At 39.4% G+C, this 23,987-nt stretch overlaps 1 protein-coding gene across 1 annotated transcript in view; it reads right to left on the bottom strand.

Annotated features, from left to right (window-relative positions):
* Positions 1 to 23,987, bottom strand: part of MICU1 (mitochondrial calcium uptake 1) — a 244,446-nt gene that overhangs the window by 178,317 nt on the left and 42,142 nt on the right. Inside the window, exons 3-4 of the mRNA XM_025395548.1 lie at positions 21,716 to 21,884; positions 9,034 to 9,196 (exon numbers count right to left, since the gene is read on the bottom strand). Of these exons, the coding sequence (XP_025251333.1) occupies positions 9,034 to 9,196; positions 21,716 to 21,884 (332 nt within the window). The remainder of the gene's footprint in view (positions 1 to 9,033; positions 9,197 to 21,715; positions 21,885 to 23,987) is intronic.

The raw sequence follows: 23,987 nt of genomic DNA, 5'->3' as shown, positions 1-23,987 counted from the left end.
GAGTAAAGGTTTTTGCAATTTTATTTTACTTTATTTTATTTTTCCTCTAACCTTTACTTTACTTTAATTTTATCTTATTTTATTTTTCCTCTAACCTCATCTTGGAAATGAAGTTTTTGCTTTTAAAAACATTTTTATTGGCCAAGCACAGTGGCTCATGCCTGTAATCCAGCACTTTAGGAGGCCAAGGTGGGCAGATCTTCTGAGGTCGGGAGTTCAAGACTAACCTAATCAACATGGAGAAACCCTGTCTCTACTAAAAATACAAAAAAATTAGCCAGGTGTGGTGGCGCATGCCTGTAATCCCAGCTACTCCGGAGGCTGAGGTAGGAGAATCACTTGAACCTGGGAGGCGGAGGTTGGGGTGAGCCAAGATCATGCCATTACACTCCAGCCTGTGCAACGAGAGCACAACTCCATTTCAAAAAAAAAAAAAATTATCATTTTGGCAAAGTGAATGATTATTATTTTAGAGTGACCTGTGATCCTGTTTTGGTAAAGTGTTTTAAACCTTTGACATATTTGACAGGCTTCCTAAAATCAAATTTCAACTGCAAAATTAAGTCTTTTTTGTTGACCTCTCACTTTGGGATGCAACAAAGGGCCCCTGAAGCATCCAAAAGAAAGATAAACAGGGTTATTAGATAGGTTAAAGTACATAAGCACTGTCAAATAAGAAATGAGGTTTAACCTTCTTCTATTTGTGTTTTTATAAATGGTATTAATATATGTTCCAAAACTGTATAGGGTTCCTAAAATTCTCATATGTCTGGATATATACCATCAGTTATAATTATGGGTGTTATGTTAAATTATTGTAGGCCACAGAAATAACCAAATTTCCTTGTCAACTATGTTTTAAACTAGGACCGTTTTAAGTTGTTTCTTAATGCTGATGCAGTTTCTGAAAAATTCATAAGCAAGCAAAATCCTGGAGCATTGTTATCTTCAAGGAGGTTCACCAAAAGGATGGCATGACATGCACCCTTAAATACAGGTTTTCTGATAACTTTAGGATAATATTATTTGAACTGGGTAAGAACTCCCAGAACTCTAATGAAGAGATTGACTGGTTTATAAAACTGCTAACAAAAGCAGGGCAAAAATAATTGAATATCAAGAAAATACTTTGTCAGATTTCCATGCTTATCAGCTGTTACTGAAACTGTTTAGATAGGCAATGTGAATGAACCCCATGCCCCAAGTAAAATTACCTATGATAACTCATCTTAAAACAAAACTTAAATACCAGTTTTGATTCTCTAATTTAGGTGCCTAGGTATTTAAGAGAACCTAAGTCCAACGTTAAGTGTGGACTCATGGAGAACCTGAACGGCTGCCTGGTCCTTCCTGAGTCCTTAAAGCTTTCATTATGAAAAGCTCTGCATTTTCATAACTCATCATGGAAGAGATAAAATGATCCAAATTAAAAATATATGTTGGTGTGGTGACTGTTCTACAATGCTAAATGGTTTATGCCAATGTTTGGTTTGTCACACCCATAATCCTGGGAAGACAATCAAAACTTCATATTCATTTATGCTACCTGATGGGCCATTTAAACATTTATAAAGGAATTTCATTCAATTGTCATTTTCAATGCATGTTTTCTTTCTTTTTTCTGGAACACATTAAGATGAGATCCATGCATGTTTTCTGATTGCATAAAAGCTTTTCCATGTAAGAGGGCTGTTATAACAACAGCTAAAAGGTGATTAGGAAATGTGTTATCCTCATGGGATATTCCTGAAAAAGTCTCTAATGACAGAGGCACTTATTTCACTGGGTAAGTTGTAAAACTGTTAAATAAGGTTATCACAGATAAAACAGCATTGATATGGTTTGGCTCTGTGTCCCTATCCAAATCTCACGTTGAATTGTAATCCTCATAATCTCCATGTGTCAAGGGTGGGACCAGGTGGAGGTAACTGAATCATGAGGGTGATTCATGCTGTTCTCGTGATAATGAGTGAGTCTCATGAGATTTGATGGTTTTTTTTTTTTTTTTTTTTTTTTTTTTTTGAGATAGAGTCTTGCTGTGTCACCAGGCTGGAGTACAATGGCGTGATCTTGGCTAACTGCAACCTCCACCTCCTCAGTTCAAGCGATTCTCCTGTCTCAGCCTCCAGAGTAGCTGGGATTACAGGCGCACGCCACCACACCCGGCTAATTTTTTGTATCTTAGTAGAGATGGGATTTCACCATGTTGCCCAGGCTGGTCTCAAACTCCTGAGCTCAGGCAATCCACCTGCCTCGGCCTCCCAAAGTGCTGGGAATACAGGTGTGAGCCACCACACCCAGCTGAGATCTGATGCTTTTATAAGTTTCTGGCATTTCCCCTGTTTGCACTCATTCCGTCTCCTGCCACCCTGTGAAGAGGTGCCTTCAGTCACGATTATAAGTTTTCTGAGGCCTCCCCAGCCATGCAGAACTGTGAGTCAATGAAACCTCTTTTCTTTTCTTCTTTTCTGAAATAGAGTCTCACTCTGTCACCCAGGCTGGAGTGCAGTGGCGTGATCTTGGCTCACTGCAACATCCATCTCCCAGGTTCAAGTGCTTCTCCTTCCTCAGCCTCCCGAGTACCTAGGGTTACAGGTGTCTGCCACCTCGCCCGGCTAATAAACCTCTTTTCTTTATAAATTACCCAGTCTCGGGTATTTTTTCATAGCAGTGTGAGAACAGACTAATACAAGCATTAAAAGGTAAATGGCCAATGTGAGCAAAAAACATCTGTTGCTTCATAATTGGTCAGAAACAGAACACTGGTCAATTTATCTTAATCTTTATCATAGGTTAAAGAGAACATTACCAGCATAGGCTAAAGAGAATATTGCCAGGAGGCCTTCACTCTTCTGGATGGGTTTCATTTCTCAGGTCTCTTTTTCCATGGTTTGGAGTAAAAGAGGCAATTATTAGAAATTTATCCCTCAAAATACGCTCTATAGCAGATTCTACTGCAAAGGCTGAAGTTACACAACAGATTTTAAATTCTCTTGCTAAAGTTGTGCTAAAAAATAAAATTGCTATAGATTACTTACCAGCTAAACAGAAATATCTGTGCAGTTGCTGACACTTCTGGTTGCATATGGAAGAATATATCAGGTATTATATTCAGTTGTAGGGGATTAATAAACAGGCTGCTTGGCTGAAACAAGTAGATTCTTTATCTAGCTCATTCTTTGATCTATTTGATTTTAGTTGATTTGATCATGGGGACCAAACTCTTGGTATTATCCTCCTGAGAGTCATAATAGTAGTCTCCCTGGCTGTATTAGTCCATTCTCACATTGCTATAAAGAACTACCTGAGACTGGGTAATTTATGAAGAGGTTTAATTGACATATAGTTCTACAGGCTTAACAGGAAGCATGACTGGGAGGCCTCAGGAAACTTACAATCATGGTGGAAGGTGAAGGGGAAGCAAGGACCTTCTTCACATGGTGACAGAAGAGAAAGACAGCAAAGGGGGAAGGTGCCACACACTTTAAAATCATCAGCTTTCATGAGAACTCACTCACTATAATGAGAACAGCAAGTGGGAAGTCCGCCCCCATGATTCAATCACCTCCCATCATGCCCCTCCCGCAACATGTTGGGATTACAATTCACGATGAGATTTGGGTCGGGACGCAGAGCCAAACCATATGACTGGTACACTGTACTCTCTCAAACACTTAAAGGTATGCATCCAGCCATCTCTAGAATGTCAAATGGTCTCTCTTTGACTGGAATGACAAACACTCAAAGAAATGTGTGACCCTGAGGATGTTGTAAAACTATGAATTACATGCTGAGACTAGAAACCCAAAATGATGGTAACAGAGTGGCTCTAAGGCCTTAAGTTTTGGACACACTCTCACTTAAGTGAGAACTTGACTAAAAAGGGGGAATTTTAAAACAAAATTATGGGAGGCCATGGTCGTGGACTGAGCTTGTACACTAGGCTCTAGCAGACCGAACCAAACCAAAACGGAGTCTCTCACACTAAATACGACAAACTTTAAGGAAGCAAATGGGTCCTAAAACAGACCAGTTTTTGTCTTACTCCTGAAAACAGTAGATTCCAGCATAAGAAAGTCCCCTCTACTCTAACACTTACAAAAAATAACCTGAAGTCCCTGTTCCCAACTTACAGATTCCATGTCGTGCTATCTCCCAGTGAGATTTGAGACCAAATCAGTACATTTACAGTGATGACAGAGTGACATCAATGACTAAAGTTTCGGTCAATCTCTCCATTGAGATGACTAAAAGAGGGGAATTGTTCAATTAAGTTTAGACTAAAGCTGCCTCCTTATATATTTTAAGTTCAGCCTAAAGCTTCCTCTGTACATAGTGAACTGTAACCTCACTGCATATGTGTAACATACTCTTGTGCCAATCATCAAGTTGCAGCCAATCATTCAAACCACGTTCAAATAAGGGACACTCCAAGCTGTAACTAATCTGGCCGCTTCTGTATCTTACTTCCATCTTCTGTCCGTCACTTTCCTTTTTCTGTCCATAAATCTTCCACCATGTGGCTACACTGGAGGCTCTCTGAACCTATTCTGGTTTGGGGGCTGCCTGATTTGCCAATTGTTCTTTGCTCAATTAAACTCAGTTAAATTTTATCTAAAGTTTTTATCAACACAAATAAGATTTTTATCTACATGCAAGCTTTCTTTTTTGTATTTTTAGTGGAGATGGGGTTTCACCATGTTAGCCAGGACGGTCTTGATCTCCTGACCTTGTGATCTGCCTGTCTCGGCCTCCCAAAGTGCTGGGATTACAGGCATGAGCCACCGCGACCGGCCCATGCAAGCTTTATTTACTTTCTTCCTTCAGTATCACAAAACACGGTGCTGAAACTAATTTAAAGGAATCTAAATTTTTTATTATTATTATTATTATTATTATTATTGAGACAGGGTCTCACACTGTCGCCCAGGCTGGAGTACAGTGGCATGATCATAGCCCACTGTAACCTCAAACTCCTGGGTTCAAGTGATCCCTCCACCTCAGCCTCCCAAGTAGCTAAGACTATAGGCACAAGCCACCACGCTTGGCTAATTTTTTTACTTTTATTTTTATAGAGACAGGGTCTTGCTGTGTTGCTCAAGCTGGTCTTGAACTCCTGGTCTCAAGCGATCCTCCTGCCATAGCCTCCCAAAGTGCTAGGATTGCAGGCTTGAGCCACAGTGCCCAGCCAATGCTCTAAATTAAAAGCTCAATGCAATTAATGAGAAGTTTTATATACCTTTAATTTCTTTCTAATTATAAAAGATTATTTATGAGGGCAGGACTTTTTGTCCATTTTATTAATTACTGTATTTCTTGCACCTAGAATGTTCTCTAACTCATCACTATCAATCAATACATGTTGAATGAATATATACACACACGTATATATATAAAGTCTATTAGAAAATAAAGAAACGTACAAAGAAGAATAAAATAATTTCTGATAATTTCAACATGCACAGAGTTAACACTTTGGTATATTCATTCTTCAGTTACTTTCTATGTATTTTATATATGGGTGAAACACAAAGGATAGAGAAACATGTTAAACAACACCTTATGGATGCAATCAGTAAAATCCAGAATGTGGGAAATTCTATAATACAAATGACCTACATTCTTCCACAAATAAATGGTGTCTAGTTTGGTTTCCTTAAAAGCAAGGTATCAGTGTGGAAGGACTAAGAAAAGTGAAACAGGTCAGCAGAAAAAGCCAATTCAAAGGTATGTTATTAAGTTGACTACCACTGTAGACAACCAGAGCTCAACTCCCCTTGGCCCATCTGAGAAACCATATAGTCTGTATATCAGAATTGATCATCCAAGACAATGGAGAAGAGGGTATCCACCAATTCTCAGCAGTAAGTGTTAATGCTTTTGTATCTCCAAATGTGTGCGTGTGCCAACATGGTTGAGTATGCTTCTACAGGTGTCCCATGCTATAGCAGCAGAGATGCCCTATAGGAGAAAGCAACAGATACACAACATAGCTGAGGCTTTGTCCTGTCAGGCTGCAACACTGTACAACTAACTGCTGCAGCAGCAACCTGAGCAAAAAGGTGGGCTGAGAAATGTGAGACGAGGCATAAAATATGTCTCACATAAATGGCAATAAAAAAACACGAAAGTGAAAAAAAATGGTAGATAAAAGACTGAAGAGACATATCAATCAAATGCAGTGTAGAGGTTAATTTAAACAAACCAACTCTAACAGTTATTTTTTAGATAGGAAAATGTGAACAGTGCCTGGATATTTGCTATTAAGGAATAACTGCTGCCTGTTTTTAAATGCAATTATTTAAAAAGTGTTATTGTTTTTAAAGTTCTTGTACTTTAGAGACACATGCAAAAGTATTTACAGGTTGTCTACATGTCTTGAATTGGCTTTAAAACAATCTGGGGTGAGGAAAGTAAGTAAGAGAGGTTATAGATGAAACAAGATTGGCCATGTGCTATAATTGTTGAAGCTAAGTGATGTGTGCATATGGGTTGATTACATTTTCTACTTTTCAGGTTTGAAAATTTCCACAACCAAAAATTTTATTTTTATTTCTCTCTCTTTCTATCTCCCTCTTTCTCTCTCTTTCTTTCTCTCTCCTTCTGAGACAGCGTCTCACTCTGTCACCCAGGCTAGAGTGCAGTGGCATAGTCTTGGCTCACTGCAACTTCCGCCTCCTGGGTTCAAGCAATTCTCCTGCCTCAGCCTCCCAAGTAGCTGGGATTACAGGTGTGCACCACCATACCCAGCTAATTTTTATAGTTTTATTAGAGACAGGGTTGTGCCATGTTGGCCAGGCTGGTCTCTAATGCCTAATCTCAAGAGATCTGCCTGCCTCAGCCTCCCAAAGTGCTGGGATTACAGACATGAGCTACTGCACCCCGCCAACAACCAAAAAATTTAAATAGCAAATTTCATACATTTTGGAGGGGTGATGGTTCTACATAGTTTTTATTTGACCTAGAGATATGTGAATATTAATAATGTGGGCAAAATATTATGAATTTTCTGGTTAGTAAATGACATAAATGTTTTTGGTTCCCTAAGCTCACTTTGTTATTTCATGTGTCTGTTTTTTTTTTTTTTTTTGGAGACAGGGTCTAGCTCTATTGCCCAGGCTTGGGTGCAGTGGTGTCATCTCGGCACACTGCAACACCCACCTCCCAGGCTCAAGCCATCGTCCCACCTCTTCCTCCCAAGTAGCTGGGACTACAGGCACGCACCACCATGCCTAGCTAATTTTTTTATTTTTCGTAGAGATGGAGTTTCGCCATGTTGCCCAGGCTGGTCTTCAACTCCTGAGCTCAAATAATCCATCTGCGTCAGCCTCCCAAAGGGTTGGGATTACAGGCATGAGCCACAGCACCTAGCCTATCTGTCTGTATTTTTGACCACACAATTTACTCACTTTGAATGATGACTTTTCTTTCTCTTATATATAATGAGCTATTACTCATTTTTCAAAACCCAACTCAAATAGTACTCCATTTAGGATGTCTTCCTATATACTCTCTAAAGAATTAGATTCTTAGCCGGGTGCAGTGGGTCACACCTGTCATCTCATCACTTTGGGAGGCTGAGGCAGGTGGATCACCTGAGGTTAGGGGTTTGAGATCAGCCTGGCCAACATGGCCAGACCCCATCCTCTACTAAAAAATACAAAATTAGCTGGGCATGGTGGCACATGCCTGTAATCCCAGCTACTCAGGAGTCAAGGCTGGAGAATCACTTGAACCCAGGAGGCGGAGATTGCAGTGAGCTGAGATTGCGCCATTGTATTCCAGCCTGGGTGACAAGAGTGAAACTCCATTTCAAAAAAAAAAAGAATTAGTTTCTTTATATCCTACTCCTATACCATATACAGTCATGTGCTGCTTAACGATGTTTTAGTCAACAAAGGACTAATCTACAGTGGTGGTCCCATAAAATTATAACTGAGCTAAAAATTCCTATTGCCTAGTGACTTTATACCAATAGTAACATCATAGTACAACTATTTTATTTTTAAAATAAATTTAGTGTAGTCTAAGTGTACAACATTTATAAAGTCTACAGGTGCACTATTTTCCATCTTTTATATGTTTAGATATGTTTGGATATACAATTACTTACCACTGTGTTACAATTGCCTACTGTATTCAGTACCGTAACATGCCATACAGGTTTATAGCCTAGGAACAAGAGGCTATACCATATAGTCTAGATGTGTAGTAGGTTATACCATCTAGATTTGTATTAAGTACTTCATGATGTTTGCACAATAACGAAATACCTAAGGACACATTACTCAGAACATATCCTCATCATTAAGTGGCCCATGACTGTACAATCAATTCTTGCTATTTGTAGTTATGTTCTGTACGGTCACTGTGGACAATGAATTAGTGAATATCAACCTATTGCTCTTGGGGAAATTCAGGGTTAAGCTCCTTTGAGCCTATGGTCACAACATTTTCACAACCAATCAATATCTAACCTTGTTTTATGTGTGTGAAAGTTAGAATATTGATTAGATCATTCTTCTTTTTAAATGTAGGTGTTTATAACTATCAATTTCCCTCTGAGCACTGCTTTTGTGGTACTGCATAAGTTTTTGGAGGTTCTGTATTCCTTTTCATCCAACTGAAAGCATTTTCTAACTTCCTTTGTGATTATGTATTTGATCTACTGGTTGTTTAAAAGTGTGTTAATTTCATACTCCATATGTTTTCTAGTTTTCCTCACTAAAGAGTGACTTGATAGCAGTTATATGTGTAATGTATTGCCTTCAGGAACAATCTAATTACAGGCAATGAATCTCAACCAGAGGGGCACAATCTCCTTCACCTCTTACCCTGGTTGCAGATTGCCACATTAGACTGCAGGCTTCTCTTTTGTACTCCTAAAGCCTAGCACAATGCCTGCTATTCAATAACCACACTGTTCACAACATTATTACAAGGACCTGGAAGATTTCAGTACTATGTAGAAAGAGACAAAGTAGCTTATAAAAAATAAATATCACAATCTTATATTTCACTTTAGCAACTTACGTTCTGGTTGTTTTTCATTGGGTGTTATGGATCGCACAAAATCTTCTGGCGTCATAAACACTTCTGCTTCACCAGGCTCATTGATGACTTTCAAGGTGGCAAAATATCGGAAGATTTTGTCTGGTGTGGAGTAGGCTCGAATCCTATTCTCATATTCCATCACCTAAAGTTAGAAATTTAGAAAGTGTTACTATATTAAGCAATGCTCAAAGGCTCATACATTCTTATCATCACTGCTCATCAATTCTCATATATTTTCCATCTTATTTTGGGAAGAAATGCTATCTTTTTTTCTAGACTTAGTTTTTAAAATTACAAATGAACGTCAAAAATATTTAATATTCTTGGAATTTTTTATTTCTTGCAATATACCATTCATATTCCAGTTGAGGCAATGCTCATGTAACTTTGGTTTAAAACTTTTTTTGAATAATTCTCTAATGTCTTAAATCACTGAAGGCTAGCAAAAATTTTTTTTTTTTTTTTTTTTTGTGAGACAGAGTCTCGCTTTGTCACCCAGGCTGGAGTGCAGTGGCGGGATCTCAGCTCACTGCAAGCTCCACCTCCCGGGTTTACACTATTCTGCCTCAGCCTCCCGAGTAGCTGGGACTACAGGCGCCCGCCACCTCGCCCGGCTAGTTTTTTGTATTTTTTAGTAGAGACGGGGTTTCACCAGGTTAGCCAGGATGGTCTCAATCTCCTGACCTTGTGATCCGCCCGTCTCGGCCTCCCAAAGTGCTGGGATTACAGGCTTGAGCCACCGCGCCCGGCCTGCAAAATTTGTAAATGTCATAAGAAATTTCAGATTTCAGTAATAGGGTACAATGCCATATATATGCCAACCTATAGGTTCTTAAATACCAAGTCTTTTTTTCTATTTTTTACAATCCTTTTCCCAGAAGATTTTTTTTAATACTCTCTTTTTTAAAAATTATCTTTATTTTTATAGAGAGAAGATCTCGCCACATTGTCCAGGCTGGCCTCAAACTTCTGGACTCAAGTGATCCTTCCGTCATGGCCTCCCAAAGCACTGGGATTACAGGCAGTAGCCATTGTGCCTGACCTAAATACCAAGTTTTTACAAAGGAATTGATTTTACAGTTTCTACTTCTATGCAATTTCCTAATTCCTGAAACAAAACAGACTTTAGATTTCATAGGTTTCAAAAGCTAGTAGGTCTTCAAAGACAAAATACATTAAATGAAGGCATAGAAAAATAAAATTACATATGATGGAAATTCAATTATTAACAGGTCTGAAGCAACAGACTTTTGATTATAAAATTAAGCAAACTGCCAGAGATCCTTTACATATGCCATATTTAGAAAGCAGCGAAGTTGAGAATCACACAAGCAAATGTTGGCATAGCAACAAAATCAAGTATGGCATAAATTTAACTAAAAGGCTGTCAAATTAATATGAAAGTTAATTCCCTTATCTGGTATACAAGCCCCCATTCTGTACATGGAACATACAAAATACTATACCAGCCACATAATATTTAAGTGAAAAAATGTATCTCATACCTGAATTTTACATGTTGAAATAGCCAACAATAAATAATATCTTGTAAATAACTGGCTAGAAAATGTGTCAAGGCAATAAAACCTATAATCTCATCAGTTCCATGTCATGAAGTAATTTACCAATGTTAAGAAAAACTTTATTGATGTTTTATTTTATTTTACTATTGTTATTTTTTTGAGATGGAGTTTTGTTCTTGTTGCCCAGGCAGGAGTACAATGGTTTGATCTTGGCTCACTGCAACCCTTGCCTCTGGGTTCAATCAATTCTCCTGCCTCAGCCTCCCAAGTAGCTTGCATTACAGGCACCCGCCACCGCACCTGGCTAATTTTTTGTATTTTTACTAGAGACGGCTTCACCATGTTAGCCAGGCTGGTCTCAAACTCCTGACTTCAAATGATCCACCTGGCTCAGCCTCCCAAAGTGCTGGGGATTACAGGAGTGAGCCACCGCACCAGGCCTTTATTGATGTTTTAAATTTGCACATTAACATAGCAATTACTATAACTGTCAGTCCTGGCTAGATGTCACTTTGAGGTCATTGGCAGCAGCTGTTTAACAAGGCTCTTAATTCCACTAACACATGTGCTTTTAGCAACTGAGAAAAGACTGCAGATTTGTAACCACATATGACAGGAATTTTTTCAATGCTAACTTGTAATACAATCTGAATAGATTTCACAGGAGACTTTATCAAAAGATTGAGCATATGGCGAACACACTGAAGAGTTTTGCAACCTCTCAGCAGCCTTGAGACATAACTACAAGTTTTAAAGGCATTTTATATTACGCAACAACTGTCCGCTGGGAAATAACGGCTACAGAAATACCTTTCTTTTTTTTTTTTTTTTTTTTTTTTTTTGAGACGGAGTCTCGCTTTGTCACCCAGGCTGGAGTGCACAATCTCGGCTCACTGCAAGCTCTGCCTCCCGGGTTCACGCCATTCTCCTGCCTCAGCCTCCCGAGTAGCTGGGACTACAGGCACCTACCACCACGCCCGGCTAATTTCTTGTGTTTTTAGTAGAGGTTGAGGTTTCACTGTGTTAGCCAGGATGGTCTTGATCTCCAGACCTCATGATCCGCTCGCCTCGGCCTCCCAAAGTGCTGGGATTACAAGCGTGAGCCACCGCGCCCAGCCAGAAATACCTTTCTTTAGGCCATCTGTATTCTTGTTATTCCTCTGAATAACAACAACAAAAAAGAAATCATTTGGAATATTTGGGGCATATGAGTAGCAATTACTACCAATGAGGACTTTGTGAACTAAAATGTTAAGTCAATCATATACACAAAGGCAGAAAAATAAGAACTTAAAAATCAACAATTTAAGACAAAATCAGATTCGTTTTTGAAATAATAAGTCAAGGAAAGTAACAGACTTAGTATACTCCCACACTGGTAGAATTTAGTATAGACCTATTGTATGGTATATATTTTGCTTTTTTTCACTTAGCATTGTATCTTAGCCTGGTTAAAAGGAAGAACAAACTATCATATAAATAGTTCGGAATATAGCATCCAAGATAACAAAGGCTTGGAAGCAGAGATATAGAGAAAACTGTTGAAGGATTTTGAGATGTTTGGCCTGAGAAAAGATATACTAAGAGAATTATGATCGTTCATTCAATCATTTACCTTATAAGACTTTCTTGAGCATTATTAAGACACTTGTCTTCAATAACACTGCTAGACTTAATTGGATCAAAATTTGGGCATTATTTTTCCTATATGAACTGCATCAAAGAGTAGCCAAAGAGAATTTATAATCAAATAGTAGATGAGGGATAGTGTCTGTTTATAAAATATTCCAATTAATAAATGAAAAAGATTTGATAAAATTAGAATATCATTTTGCAACTTCAATGAATTAACAGATATAGGCAATGAACATCAATAGCTGTCAATACTGCAAAAAGAAAAGCAACTAGACATTAGGCGTCTTATGGTAAAATAACATAATACCACCACTAGGCTGCAAGGATCAAAACTGAGTCTGATCAAGCCTCAGAATTCAGATGCCAATATTTAGGTAATACAGAGAAAAGAGGAACATGTTGAATTGCACTGAGAATAAGCATCAGTAAAACCTAGGCCCAGGAAACTTCATAGGCTAAATGGCCTGCATTCTGTCACCTGTAGACTAAGAGGCTTTAAAGATGTATCATCAAACAAAAAAGCAAGATTAAACTATATGTCTAGGAATAAACACTGGAGTAAAAAAACTATGAAGAACAAAAAGAAATGGTTACTATAAAAATCATTTTAGGTTTCCTACATCTGTATAAAACAACAGTAAAACAATTATTTTTTTCAAATACAGACATTGGCTGGGCACTGTGGCTCACGCCTGTAATTCTAGCACTTTGGGGGGCCAAGGTGAGTGGATCACTTGAGGTCAGGAGTTCGAGACCAGCCTGGCTAACCTGGTGAAACCCCATCTCTACTAAAAATACAAAAATTAGGTAGTTGTGGTGGTACACACCTGTAATCCCAGCTACTGGGGAGGCTGAGGCAGGAGACTCTCGAACCTGGGAGGCAGAGGTTGCAGTGAGCTGAGACTGTGACACTGCACTCCAGCCTGGGTAACAGAGAGAGACTCTATCTCAAAACAAAACAAAACAAAAAAACAAAAAAAACAGACATTCTATGTGATACTGAACAATAAAATCAGACTCGTGAGGAAGAACTCTGAATAGTAAGAGTATTTCAAAATGAAGTAAAAAATTCCCCAGCGAGGGGAAGATGAAGAACATGAAGATCATTATAATTATTTCCCCTAAGAAAGAGGGGCTCTGAGGATCATTTTAAAATCTTGTGCTTACAAAATGCTGTCACCTTTTAGTTTACTGTTACTGAACTTCACAAAACAAAACAAAAAAGCAGACCAACCAATAAAAAGTAAGCCCCAGCTGGAAACTTGAGCTTTAGAAAGGAAAAGTACATTGTTATAACTATACAAAAAAATCTTAAGGAAGAAAAAAGTTAATTTTTTCTGTGATTTGACAACTTTAAGTGATATAGACCAGTGGTGAATGTCACCACTCCTCCATTTTTAATGGCAGAAGCAAGGGGGAAAGAATATAAAAAGAATGAGTCTACCCAAGTTGGTAGTACTGACTGTGATGAGTATCTCACTCACTCAAACAGCGCTTTAAAACTACTCCTGGGCTTGCTCCTTGAATGACACCACATACAGTTAATAGATGGTCCAAGAGGAGTTACACTGTTCCCATCACCAACCACATTCCTGCAAAGGATCAGCTATCTTTTGACCATGGATGGAAGATTAGATGAGATAAGCAATTGATGCCTCTACTTGCATGGTAGTCCATATCACCACCACAGGCCTCTGTTTCAAAGGCCTGTATTTAATTGTCTGTTTCAGTTGGCTTACAAATTAAATAAGAGGAGAGGATAAGGGAAGAATGGGCTCTTAGTATTGTTAAAAGGAACATATTGGCCGGGCATGGTGGCTCAAGCCTATAATCCCAGCACTTTGGGAGGCCGAGGCCAGTGGATCACAAGGTCAGGAGATCAAGACCGTCCTGGTTAACAAGGTGAAACCCCGTCTCTACTAAAAAATACAAAAAACTAGCCGGGTGAGGTGGCGGGTGCCTGTAGTCCCAGTTACTCGGGAGGCTGAGGCAGGAGAATGGTGTGAACCCAGGAGGTGGAGCTTGCAATCAGTGGAGATCGCGCCACTGCACTCCAGCCTGGGTGACAGAGCAAGACTCCGTCTCAAAAAAAAAAAAAGGGACATATTTTCCCTTGGTCCTGATACCAGTTTTATGCCTTAATTTTGGTAGAATGCCCAAGGAAAACCATGGATATAATGTCTTGAGCCCAAGTTAATGCAAGTAACAGTAAATCCCTGTGGGCCCTGATTTCAGAAATAATGCATAGGCATGGGATGGAGACTGAGGCCACACCTGGAAAAGGTAGCAGGCAGGAAGGTGTTGTAAATATATCATGTGGCCAGCACACTTTCTCTCAAGAGGTGACATAACTTAATCTGTAACCTAACAGTTGTCCTCCATTTTCGAGACTCCCTCTCTTTTGCTAGTCAATTTTTGGCCACCCATAATAATGAACATCTGTCATAGGATGACCTCGTAAGGTTCTATGCAATTCCAAGTTCTATGACACTAGTCTCATAAAGTAAATTAATAAAGTAAATTAATTTTTGGCAGTAATAGTAATAATATACATAAGTGCCAATATTAACATTCTTTTTTTTTTTTCTTTTGAGATCGAGTTTCACTCTTGTTGCCCAGGCTGGAGTGTAATGGTACGATCTCAGCTCACTGCAACCTCCACCTCCCAGGTTCAAGTGATTCTCATGCCTCAGCCACCCAAGTAGCTGGGATTACAGGCATGTGCTACCATGCCCGGCTAATTTTGTATTTTTAGTAGAGATGGGATTTCACCAGGTTGGTCAGGCTGGTCTCAAACTCCTGAGCTTAGGTGATCCACCCACCTCGGCCTCCCATAGTGGTGGGATTACAGGCGTGAGTCACCATACCCAGCCCCATATTAACGTTCTTAACTGTCGGTCAAAATAAGTCCCCAAATTACTAAAGAACATATTTTTTCATTTGTTGTATCTTATTGATGATAAAAGCATGTCTGTAAAAATTTCTTCTCCAACATATTTTGCCCATGTTGAAAAAATCTGGCTGGGTCAATAGTGGCTCGTGCCTGTAATCCCAGCACTTTGGGAGGCAAGGCAGGTGGATCACCTGAAATCAGGAGTTTGAGACCAGTCTGGCCAACATGGCAAAACTCAGTCTCTACTAAAAATATAAAAATTAGCTAGGCATGGTGGCGGGTGTCTGTAATTCCACCTATTTGGGAGGCTGAGGCAGGGAAAATCACTTGAACCCAGGAGGTGGAGGATGCAGTGAGCAGAGATTACACCACTGCACTCCAGCCTGGGTGACAGAGCAAGACTTCAACTAAAAAAAAAAAAAAGAAAAATCTCTATGCCCTTGATTCTTGGCCTTTCTTTTAAAACAAGCATATTAGTTAGGGTAGGTTAAAATGCTACTACAAATACACCTCAAAATACAATATCTCCAATAAAATGAAATTGTCTTTCTCCCTAAGATACAACCCACAGTGCACATTCCTGGTTGGCAGGAATTGATAAGTTCCTTCATGTACTCAAGCTCAAGGCAGCCAACATATGGCTTCCAAGGTCAGTTCAGCTCATCACCATTCCAGCTCTCAGGAAAAGGGGAAAGTACACTGAAAAACCCTGTGGGGGCTTTAGGAGCCAGGCCTAGTAGTGGCTCACATCACTCAGGAGTCAGGCCTAGATGTGGTTCAAATTACTCCCATTCAGTGGACAACCAGCAATCTCCACCACAGTGGATACAGTGAAAAATCAAGGCTCAAGATCACATTTAGAAATCCTAAGATCACTGAAATGCCATGACAATAACTGACTAACAGTAAACCATGAACAAAGTCTTGTGACCAGAAGACATAATGTTAAAAGAATGCAGAATAAGGAGCAAGAGTTTTGACGTTAGACAGACATAAATTTTATAATTTTATGCCTGCCTCTATGAGTAACCAGTTGTATGATTTTAGACAAGCTACTAAATTTCTCTACACAATAAACTATATATGTATATAAGAGTATGTCTACATATATACTCACACAAATATATATACATACATATATAGATGCATGCATATAAATATATACTATGGCACACAGAAAATGCTCGATAGTTTCCTTCCATTTTTCTATTCATTCTGTTGTTTGTAAACTGAGTTGAGTGTCCAGCAGCAGCCTACTTTCTTTAGCATTTTGTTTGGCATATATAGCACATTTTACATATTTTAATATTCATATTTTCCTATCAATTTAAAATTACAACAAACTGAACTAAATAATTTGGCCTTTTAAAATGAAGATGCCACTAAACATAGTCTCAATCAAATAGCTCAGAAAAAACAATGCCGGCAAAGCTATCAGAAATATAAAAATAATAAACCAGATCTTTACTGAGCAAGAGTCTAAAAAGCAGCAGCAGTTTCTGTAAACGGATCTCACAATTCAAAGAACAATTTTATATATGAAAAGTACAGAAACGACGGTGGGATTTCAATACACTTAGAATATTCTGGTTTTTGGCCGGGCACGGTGGCTCAAGCCTGTAATCCCAGCACTTTGGGAGGCCGAGACGGGCGGATCACGAGGTCAGGAGATCGAGACCATCCTGGCTAACACGATGAAACCCCGTCTATACTAAAAAATACAAAAAACTAGCCGGGCGAGGTGGCGGGCGCCTGTAGTCCCAGCTACTCCGGAGGCTGAGGCAGGAGAATGGCGTGAACCCGGGAGGCGGAGCTTGCAGTGAGCCGAGATCCGGCCACTGCACTCCAGCCTGGGCGACAGAGCGAGACTCCGTCTCAAAAAAAAAAAAAAAAAAATTTTCTGGTTTTTGAGCCTGTGCTCTAAAAATATAAAAATCATTGGTAAACTTAAAGATGAGAAAAATTTTAAAGGCATAACCAATTCAAAACAAGACACCATCTCTGTGGATCAGAGACTACATAGAAACATACTATGGTAGGAAGAAATGAAGTTGTAGGCTTCTGGACTTCAGGCTGAAAACAGGCAAAGCAATTAGCACTCATAGTATATGGGATGAAAGGCAGTAAGTGTGCAGAAAAGGAGGCATGAACCCAGAGCTAAATTCATTGAATAAAACCAGAAGAAGCTATCGCAGGGCTTCTCTTGACCACGAAAGGAGGGTGAAGTTTTAGTAAGCTGCTACCTAGAGAAAATGCTCATTTAGAGCATTTTCCACAGCTTTGCCCCAGAACCTTTGCCAAACGGTTGTTGGGCTCAGTGTCTGGATCTTCAATACAATGAAGTACAGGCTATAAATATAAGGTCTACTTCTGAACAAAAAAACCTAGCAGGTGAGAGAAAGCAGCCACTGAAGCACTAAATAGGAAAAATTAAGCAAAACAAACAAATGAAAACAAAAAGGGGCAGCAGCGGGATGATCTCTTAAAGCCAGGAGTTTGAGACTAGCCTGGGCAAGTCCCCATTCTATAAAAAAATTTTTTAAAAATTAGCTGCTTATGGAGATGCATGCCTGTAGTTCTGGCTAATAGGGCTGAGGCAGGATAATTACCTGAGCCCAGAAGTTCGAGGCTGCAGTGAGCTTTCATTGTGCCATTGCATTCCAGCCTGGGTGACAGAGCAAGACTCTGACTCTACAAATTTTATTTTTTCAAATGAGCTGGGCATGGTGGCACACACCTCTAGTCCTCTCTATTGCAGAGGCCGAGGCAGCAATATTACTTAAACCCATGAGTGTGAGGCTGCAGTGAGCTATGATTGCACCACTGCACTCCAGCCTATGTGAGAGACCAAGACCCTCTCTCCAAAAAATAAAATAAAAAACCCACAAAAAACAAAAAAGCAAATTTAGGATACCAGTTTACCTCTGAAGAAGATGGAAGATGATGGGGGAGGAAAGGGACTGAAGGGGAGTATAAAAGCAATGTATTTTTAAATACTCATTTATTTTTTAAAAAACAATCTGAAGTAAATACAATATTAAAACTTGACAAAGTGAGTGTTGGTTGTTTATGAAATTATAAAACTTACGTAATTTTATAAACTATAGACTATAATTTTATAAATATAAAAAACATTATTCTCTTTTTTCTCTGAATATTTGAAATATTACATAAAAATTAAGAGAACACAAAAGAACAAAGTATAAATGAAAAATGAGGGGGCTGGGCACAGTGGCTCATGCCTGTAGTCCTAGCACTTTGGGAGGCCAAGGTGGGAGGATCACTTGAGCTCAGAAGTTTGAAACCAGTAAGGGCAACATAGTGAGACCTCGTCTCCACAATGAATAAATTTTTTTTTAAATAAAAGTTTTAAAAAGAAAAAAGTTAAAAGAAAAAGAAAAGTGAGAATGTGAAGGACAACATATAGAGCAGGGGTTCCCAGCCCCGGGCCGAGGACTGGTACTGGTCCGGGGCTTGTTAGGAACCAGGCTGCATAGCAGGAGGTGAGCAGCAGTGGAACATGACTGACTAAGCTCTGCCTCCTGTCAGATCAGCGGCAACATTAGATTCTCATAGGAGCACGAACCCGACTGTGAACTGCACATGCAAGAGATCTAGGTTGTGTGCGTTATGAGAATCTAATGCCTGATGATCTGCAGTGGAACAGTTTCTCCTCAAACCATCCCCTCCCACTCTGGTCTGCAGGAAAATTATCTTCCACAAAACCAGTCCCTGGTGCCAAAAACGTTGGGGACCACTGATGTAGACATCACAGGATCAGACCAGAGGGAAAAAAATGAATGGGAAAGTAGCAAGAGAAAAATACATGATCAAAATGGAGAAGAAAAAAGGGATTAAAAAACGCAGTTTAAGGAGGACCTGGTGTGGTGCTGCCATCTCTCTTGCCTTCGGTCTATGCACCTCTCACTGAACTTCCAATAGCACCACGCTGGAACAGGGCATCCAGAGGTTCACAACCTCTGCGGTCCACAGGAGGCACGAGGCACTATAAAGAGGGCTCAGGGAAGAACATGCTATTTTCAGTAGAAAATAAGTGGTGGTTACTAATTATAATGACTTTGTACTCTGGATCTGGATTTTATGCACATTTATTTATAGCAAGACACCAACTGTTTAAGAAACAAGGATGTTTTAATTCATCCATGAAACAGATATGAAGAGCATTTTAAGAGGTGCAATCTCTGAAAAATAAAACAAACCCTTGAATTTACATAGGATAATAGATAAGTTTTTAATAAACTTATGACATAAGCCAGGCACAGTGGCTCATGCCTATAATCCCAGCACTTTGGGAGGCCAAGGCGGGCAGATCACCTGAGCTCAGGAGTTCGAGATCAGCCTGGCTAACATGGTGAAACCCCGTTTCTATTGAAAATGCAAAAGTTAGCCAGACATGGTGGTGGGCATCTGTAATCCCAGCTACTCAGGAGGCTGAGGCATCAGAATCATTTGAATCCAAGAGGCAGAGGTTGCAGTGAGCCTAGATCACACCACTACACTCCAGCCTGGGCAACAGACCAAGACTCCGTCTCAAAACAAACAAACAAACAAAAAACAAAACTTATGGCATAAAAATGTGGTTTATTATTTCTTAAATTATAAATAGAGAAATTCTTAACATATCTATATAGATCATGTAAAGGAATGAATATTCAAAGAATGACTGAAAAAACAGAATGAAGACAGAATAAGTGATGAAATAGATTATTAGAGATACAGAAAGACTTAATAAAACAATTGTCCTTGAACAGGGAAAAGACAGCTCTTCCTCTGAAACGTTAGTGAAAGAAATAAGAATTACTTCAAATACAGATTAGATAGGTTTTGTAACTATAAGGGTTGGAATTTGAGTAAATCACACTGATAGCTTTAATTTTTTCTATGAAGTATGAGACATGCTCATCTGCTGAGTGGACAGTAGGAGTAGAAAATGGAAGTAGGTTCAAAATAAATGTTTATTTGGGACATTTTAGCTGTATTTTGCAAAATGGAAAGTGTGACTGGCCTGTAGATGAAACTACTGGCACAGAGTCAAGTTGTGCTTTCTTTGAATTCACTCAGGGCAAAAGAGTAAATAAATGTATCCTGCCAGAAAAACAAGGATCATTGATAAAACTTGATAATTGACTTGTGATGCATAACTTTTGTTCAAATTCACCTCAATCAGACATGAATTTGGGTATAGAGAAAACACATTTAATATTTTCACCTAGGCTGGGCACGGTGGCTCATGCCTATAAACCCAGCACTGTGGGAGGCCGAGGCAGGTGGATCACCTGAAGTCAGGAGTTCAAGGCCAGCCTAGCCAACATGGTGAAACTCCATCTCTACTAAAAACACAAAAATTAGCTGGGCATGGTGGTACACGCCTGTAATCCCAGCTATTGGGAGGCTGAGGCAGGAGAATTGCTTGAATCCAGGAGGCAGAGGTTACAGTGAGCCAAGATCATGCCACTGCACTCTAGTCTGGGCAACAGAGGGAGACTCAGTCTCCAAAAATAAAAAAATAACTTCCTCTAACAGATGAAACCAGACAGAAGATCCAGATTTTACAAAGAAGAACTCTTCTTGCAAATACACAAACCACACACACACAAAATACAGAAATAACTCAAATTATCTTGTTGCATTATTAGCTATAGTTTAGCAATGGAAGGCAATTCCCTGAATTTTAACCTTGACATACAAAATGTCTAAGAAATCTATCCTTTTCATTGTTCATCGCTCATGTTAGAGGAAATCAAATACCTGATATCACAGGAACTGCTGTAGTGGAATTGAAACTTCACTGAGGCAAAGCTATATATATATAACAGCAGGTTGTGTTCATTACATAAATTTTTTTTTTTTTTTTTTTTTTTTTTTTTTTGCGACTGAGTCTTGCTTTGCCACCTAGGCTGAAGTGCAGTGGCACAATCTCAGCTCACTGCAACCTCCACCTCCCAGGTTCAAGCAATTCTCCTGCCTCAGCCTCCTGAGTAGCTAGGACTACAGGTGCATGCCACCATGCCAGGCTACTTTTTGTATTTTCAGTAGAGACAGGGTTTCATCACATTGGCCAGGTTGGTCTTGAACTTCTGACCTCAGGTGATCTGCCCGCCTCTCCCTCCCAGAGTGCTGGGATTATAGGTATGAGCCACCGCGCAAGGTCTAATTACATAAAATCTTGATAGTCATTTGAAGTTTGTGCTGTCCTCAAAGTTACTTGGTCTTCTAGAAGTTATATTTCCAAAGAGATTTTATTCTCTCTCTACAACTTGGTATCAGATATACCACAAAGACTCAACTTAACGTATATAACACTTAGCATCAAGAAGATCCAGAAACAAAGAATCACCTTAGGCTGCTGAACTGAAAGAACTAAGAAAAAATATGCTAATCGCGGTTATCGGTCCTAGACTCTTTTAACTACCTCCTTTAACTTCACATTCCAAGAGTACTTTTGGCTTAGAACATGATGGAAAATAGCAAAGAAGTGTTAACTTGAAAGTGAACATTAACCATCTGAAACATATGATTAAAAAGATTGAACTGCGTTATTCTACTTTAGGATATACTTCTGATCAACTTGTAAGACTATGCTTCATACTTTTCTGTCTCTGAATCCAGAACGTTTCTTCTTTTTCTCTTCTGGATGAGGCGCAAGATCTGCAGTCTTTTTTTCATGGTTACAAACATCCCCTTCATCTTTATTCTTCCCTTTATCACCAATGTCACTTTTTAGGTTGTCTACACATGGTGGAGATTCTGCATGGGCCCTGGATATGCAAAAAAGAAATCTGGATTAATACTGAATGTCCATCATATTAGCCAAATAAGCAAACAGATACAGCTTAGCAGAGCAACAGCAACGAAACTTGTCAAATATTCTACATGAAGAAGTTCCTCAAAAAATATTAAATAGAACTTCCACATGATCTCTGGGTATATATCCCAAAGAAATGAAAGGGTCTCAAAGAAATATCTGCACATCCATGTTCACAGCAGCACTATGCACAATAGTTGAAAGGTGGAAACAACTCATAAGTCCATTGGCAGATGAATAAACGAAATGTGGTATATACATATAATGGAATATTTTTCAGCCTTAAAAGGGAAAGAAATCCTCTCACAAGCTACAACATGGATGAATCTTGAGGGCATTATGCTAAGTGAAATAAACCAGTCACAAAACCACAAATATTGTATGACTTCACTTACATGAGTTACCTGGAATATTTAAATTTACAGAAACAGAAAGTAGAATGGGGGTTACCATGGGCTGAGGGAGGGGGAAGCAAGGAAGTTGCTCTTGAATGAGTAGAGTTTCAGTTTTGCAAGATGAAAACATTCTGGAGATCTGTTTCACAATGATGTGAATACACTTTAAACTACTGAATTACATATTTTAAAACGGTGAAGACATGTGACAGAAGCCCTCATCCACACATCTTCTCACTGAAACCAGAGACAATGAGCCCTTCTAGCACAACAACTAAATGGACTAGACTTCCAGCCATAGAGCCCCTCCTCGTTCTTCATCTCACTCCAACTCTTCCCATTCTCATCCTCCCCTTGTCCCAGCTGTAACTGAAAGGGTGGAATATCAAGGTCTTTAGGAAAAAAATGGTTAAAAAAATGCTTCTTTCACTACAATAAAAAGGAACATAAATAAAGAAGAGGCCGGGCGCGGTGGCTCAAGCCTGTAATCCCAGCACTTTGGGAGGCCGAGATGGGCAGATCACGAGGTCAGGAGATCGAGACCATCCTGGCTAACCCGGTGAAACCCCACCTCTACTAAAAAAAAATACAAAACACTAGCCGGGCGAGGTGGCGGGTGCCTGTAGTCCCAGCTACTCGGGAGGCTGAGGCAGGAGAATGGCGTAAACCTGGGAGGCGGAGCTTGCAGTGAGCTGAGATCCGGCCACTGCACTCCAGCCTGGGCGACAGAACGAGACTCCGTCTCAAAAAAAATAAATAAATAAAAAATAAAGAAGAAATAGGGGCTCAAAATAATACAAGTATTTCTTTTTTAAAAAATAATACAAGTATTCCTGGTAGTTGAAGCCACTGCTGTAATGATATAATACTAAAATTAATTAAATATTACAGAACTGATGAAATACAATGATGTACAAAAAGAAGACTTTTGCTTACAGCCATAATGGAGCAAACTGTAATAGATTTGACTTTCCACCAGGGCAAAAATACAGAAAATTGAACAAAATATATCAAATGATTGCTTTCAGACACTGCACAGTATGCAATTCTCTAAGAAAATGGAGGCCTGGCCGGGAGCAGTGGCTCACACCTGTAATCCCAGCACTTTGGGAGGCCGAGGTGCGTGGATCACTTGAGGTCAGGAGTTCGAGACCTGCCTGGCCAACATGGTAAAACCGCATCTCTACTAAAAATACAAAAGTTAACCGGGTTTGGTGGTGCTTGCCTGGTCCCAGCTAGTCGAGAAGTTGGGGCAAGAGAATCTCTTGAACCTGGGAGGCAGAGGTTGTAGTGAGCCAAGATTGCACCAATGCGCTCCAGCCTGGGTGACAGAGTGAAACTCCATCTCAAAAAAAAAAAAAAAAAAAGGGGAAAGAAAAAGAAAAAGAAAAATGGAGGCCTATAATTGCCCAGAATTTCTGTCTGGAAACATTTTCTAGACCACAAAGAGGATCCCAAGCCAAATATAGTGATCTTGCTAAATTAAGGTGACAGAGATCAAAGTTTAGAAAACCTGAGGTGCCCGGAATTGGTGAGGCAGAGGACTCAAGAGGAAAAAGTCACACAGAGAAAGGGCTCTAAAAATATATATGGAACACTCTTGAGTATTGAGTCAACACTAAGCAGTGCATTCTTTAGAATGAAACTACACAAAACAATTG

This window comes from Theropithecus gelada, chromosome 9 (assembly GCF_003255815.1).
Source record: "Theropithecus gelada isolate Dixy chromosome 9, Tgel_1.0, whole genome shotgun sequence".
NCBI classification, from domain to species: Eukaryota; Metazoa; Chordata; class Mammalia; order Primates; family Cercopithecidae; genus Theropithecus; species Theropithecus gelada.
Note: the sequence above shows the minus strand (reverse complement) of the source record. Positions and strands in the feature narration are given on the sequence as shown.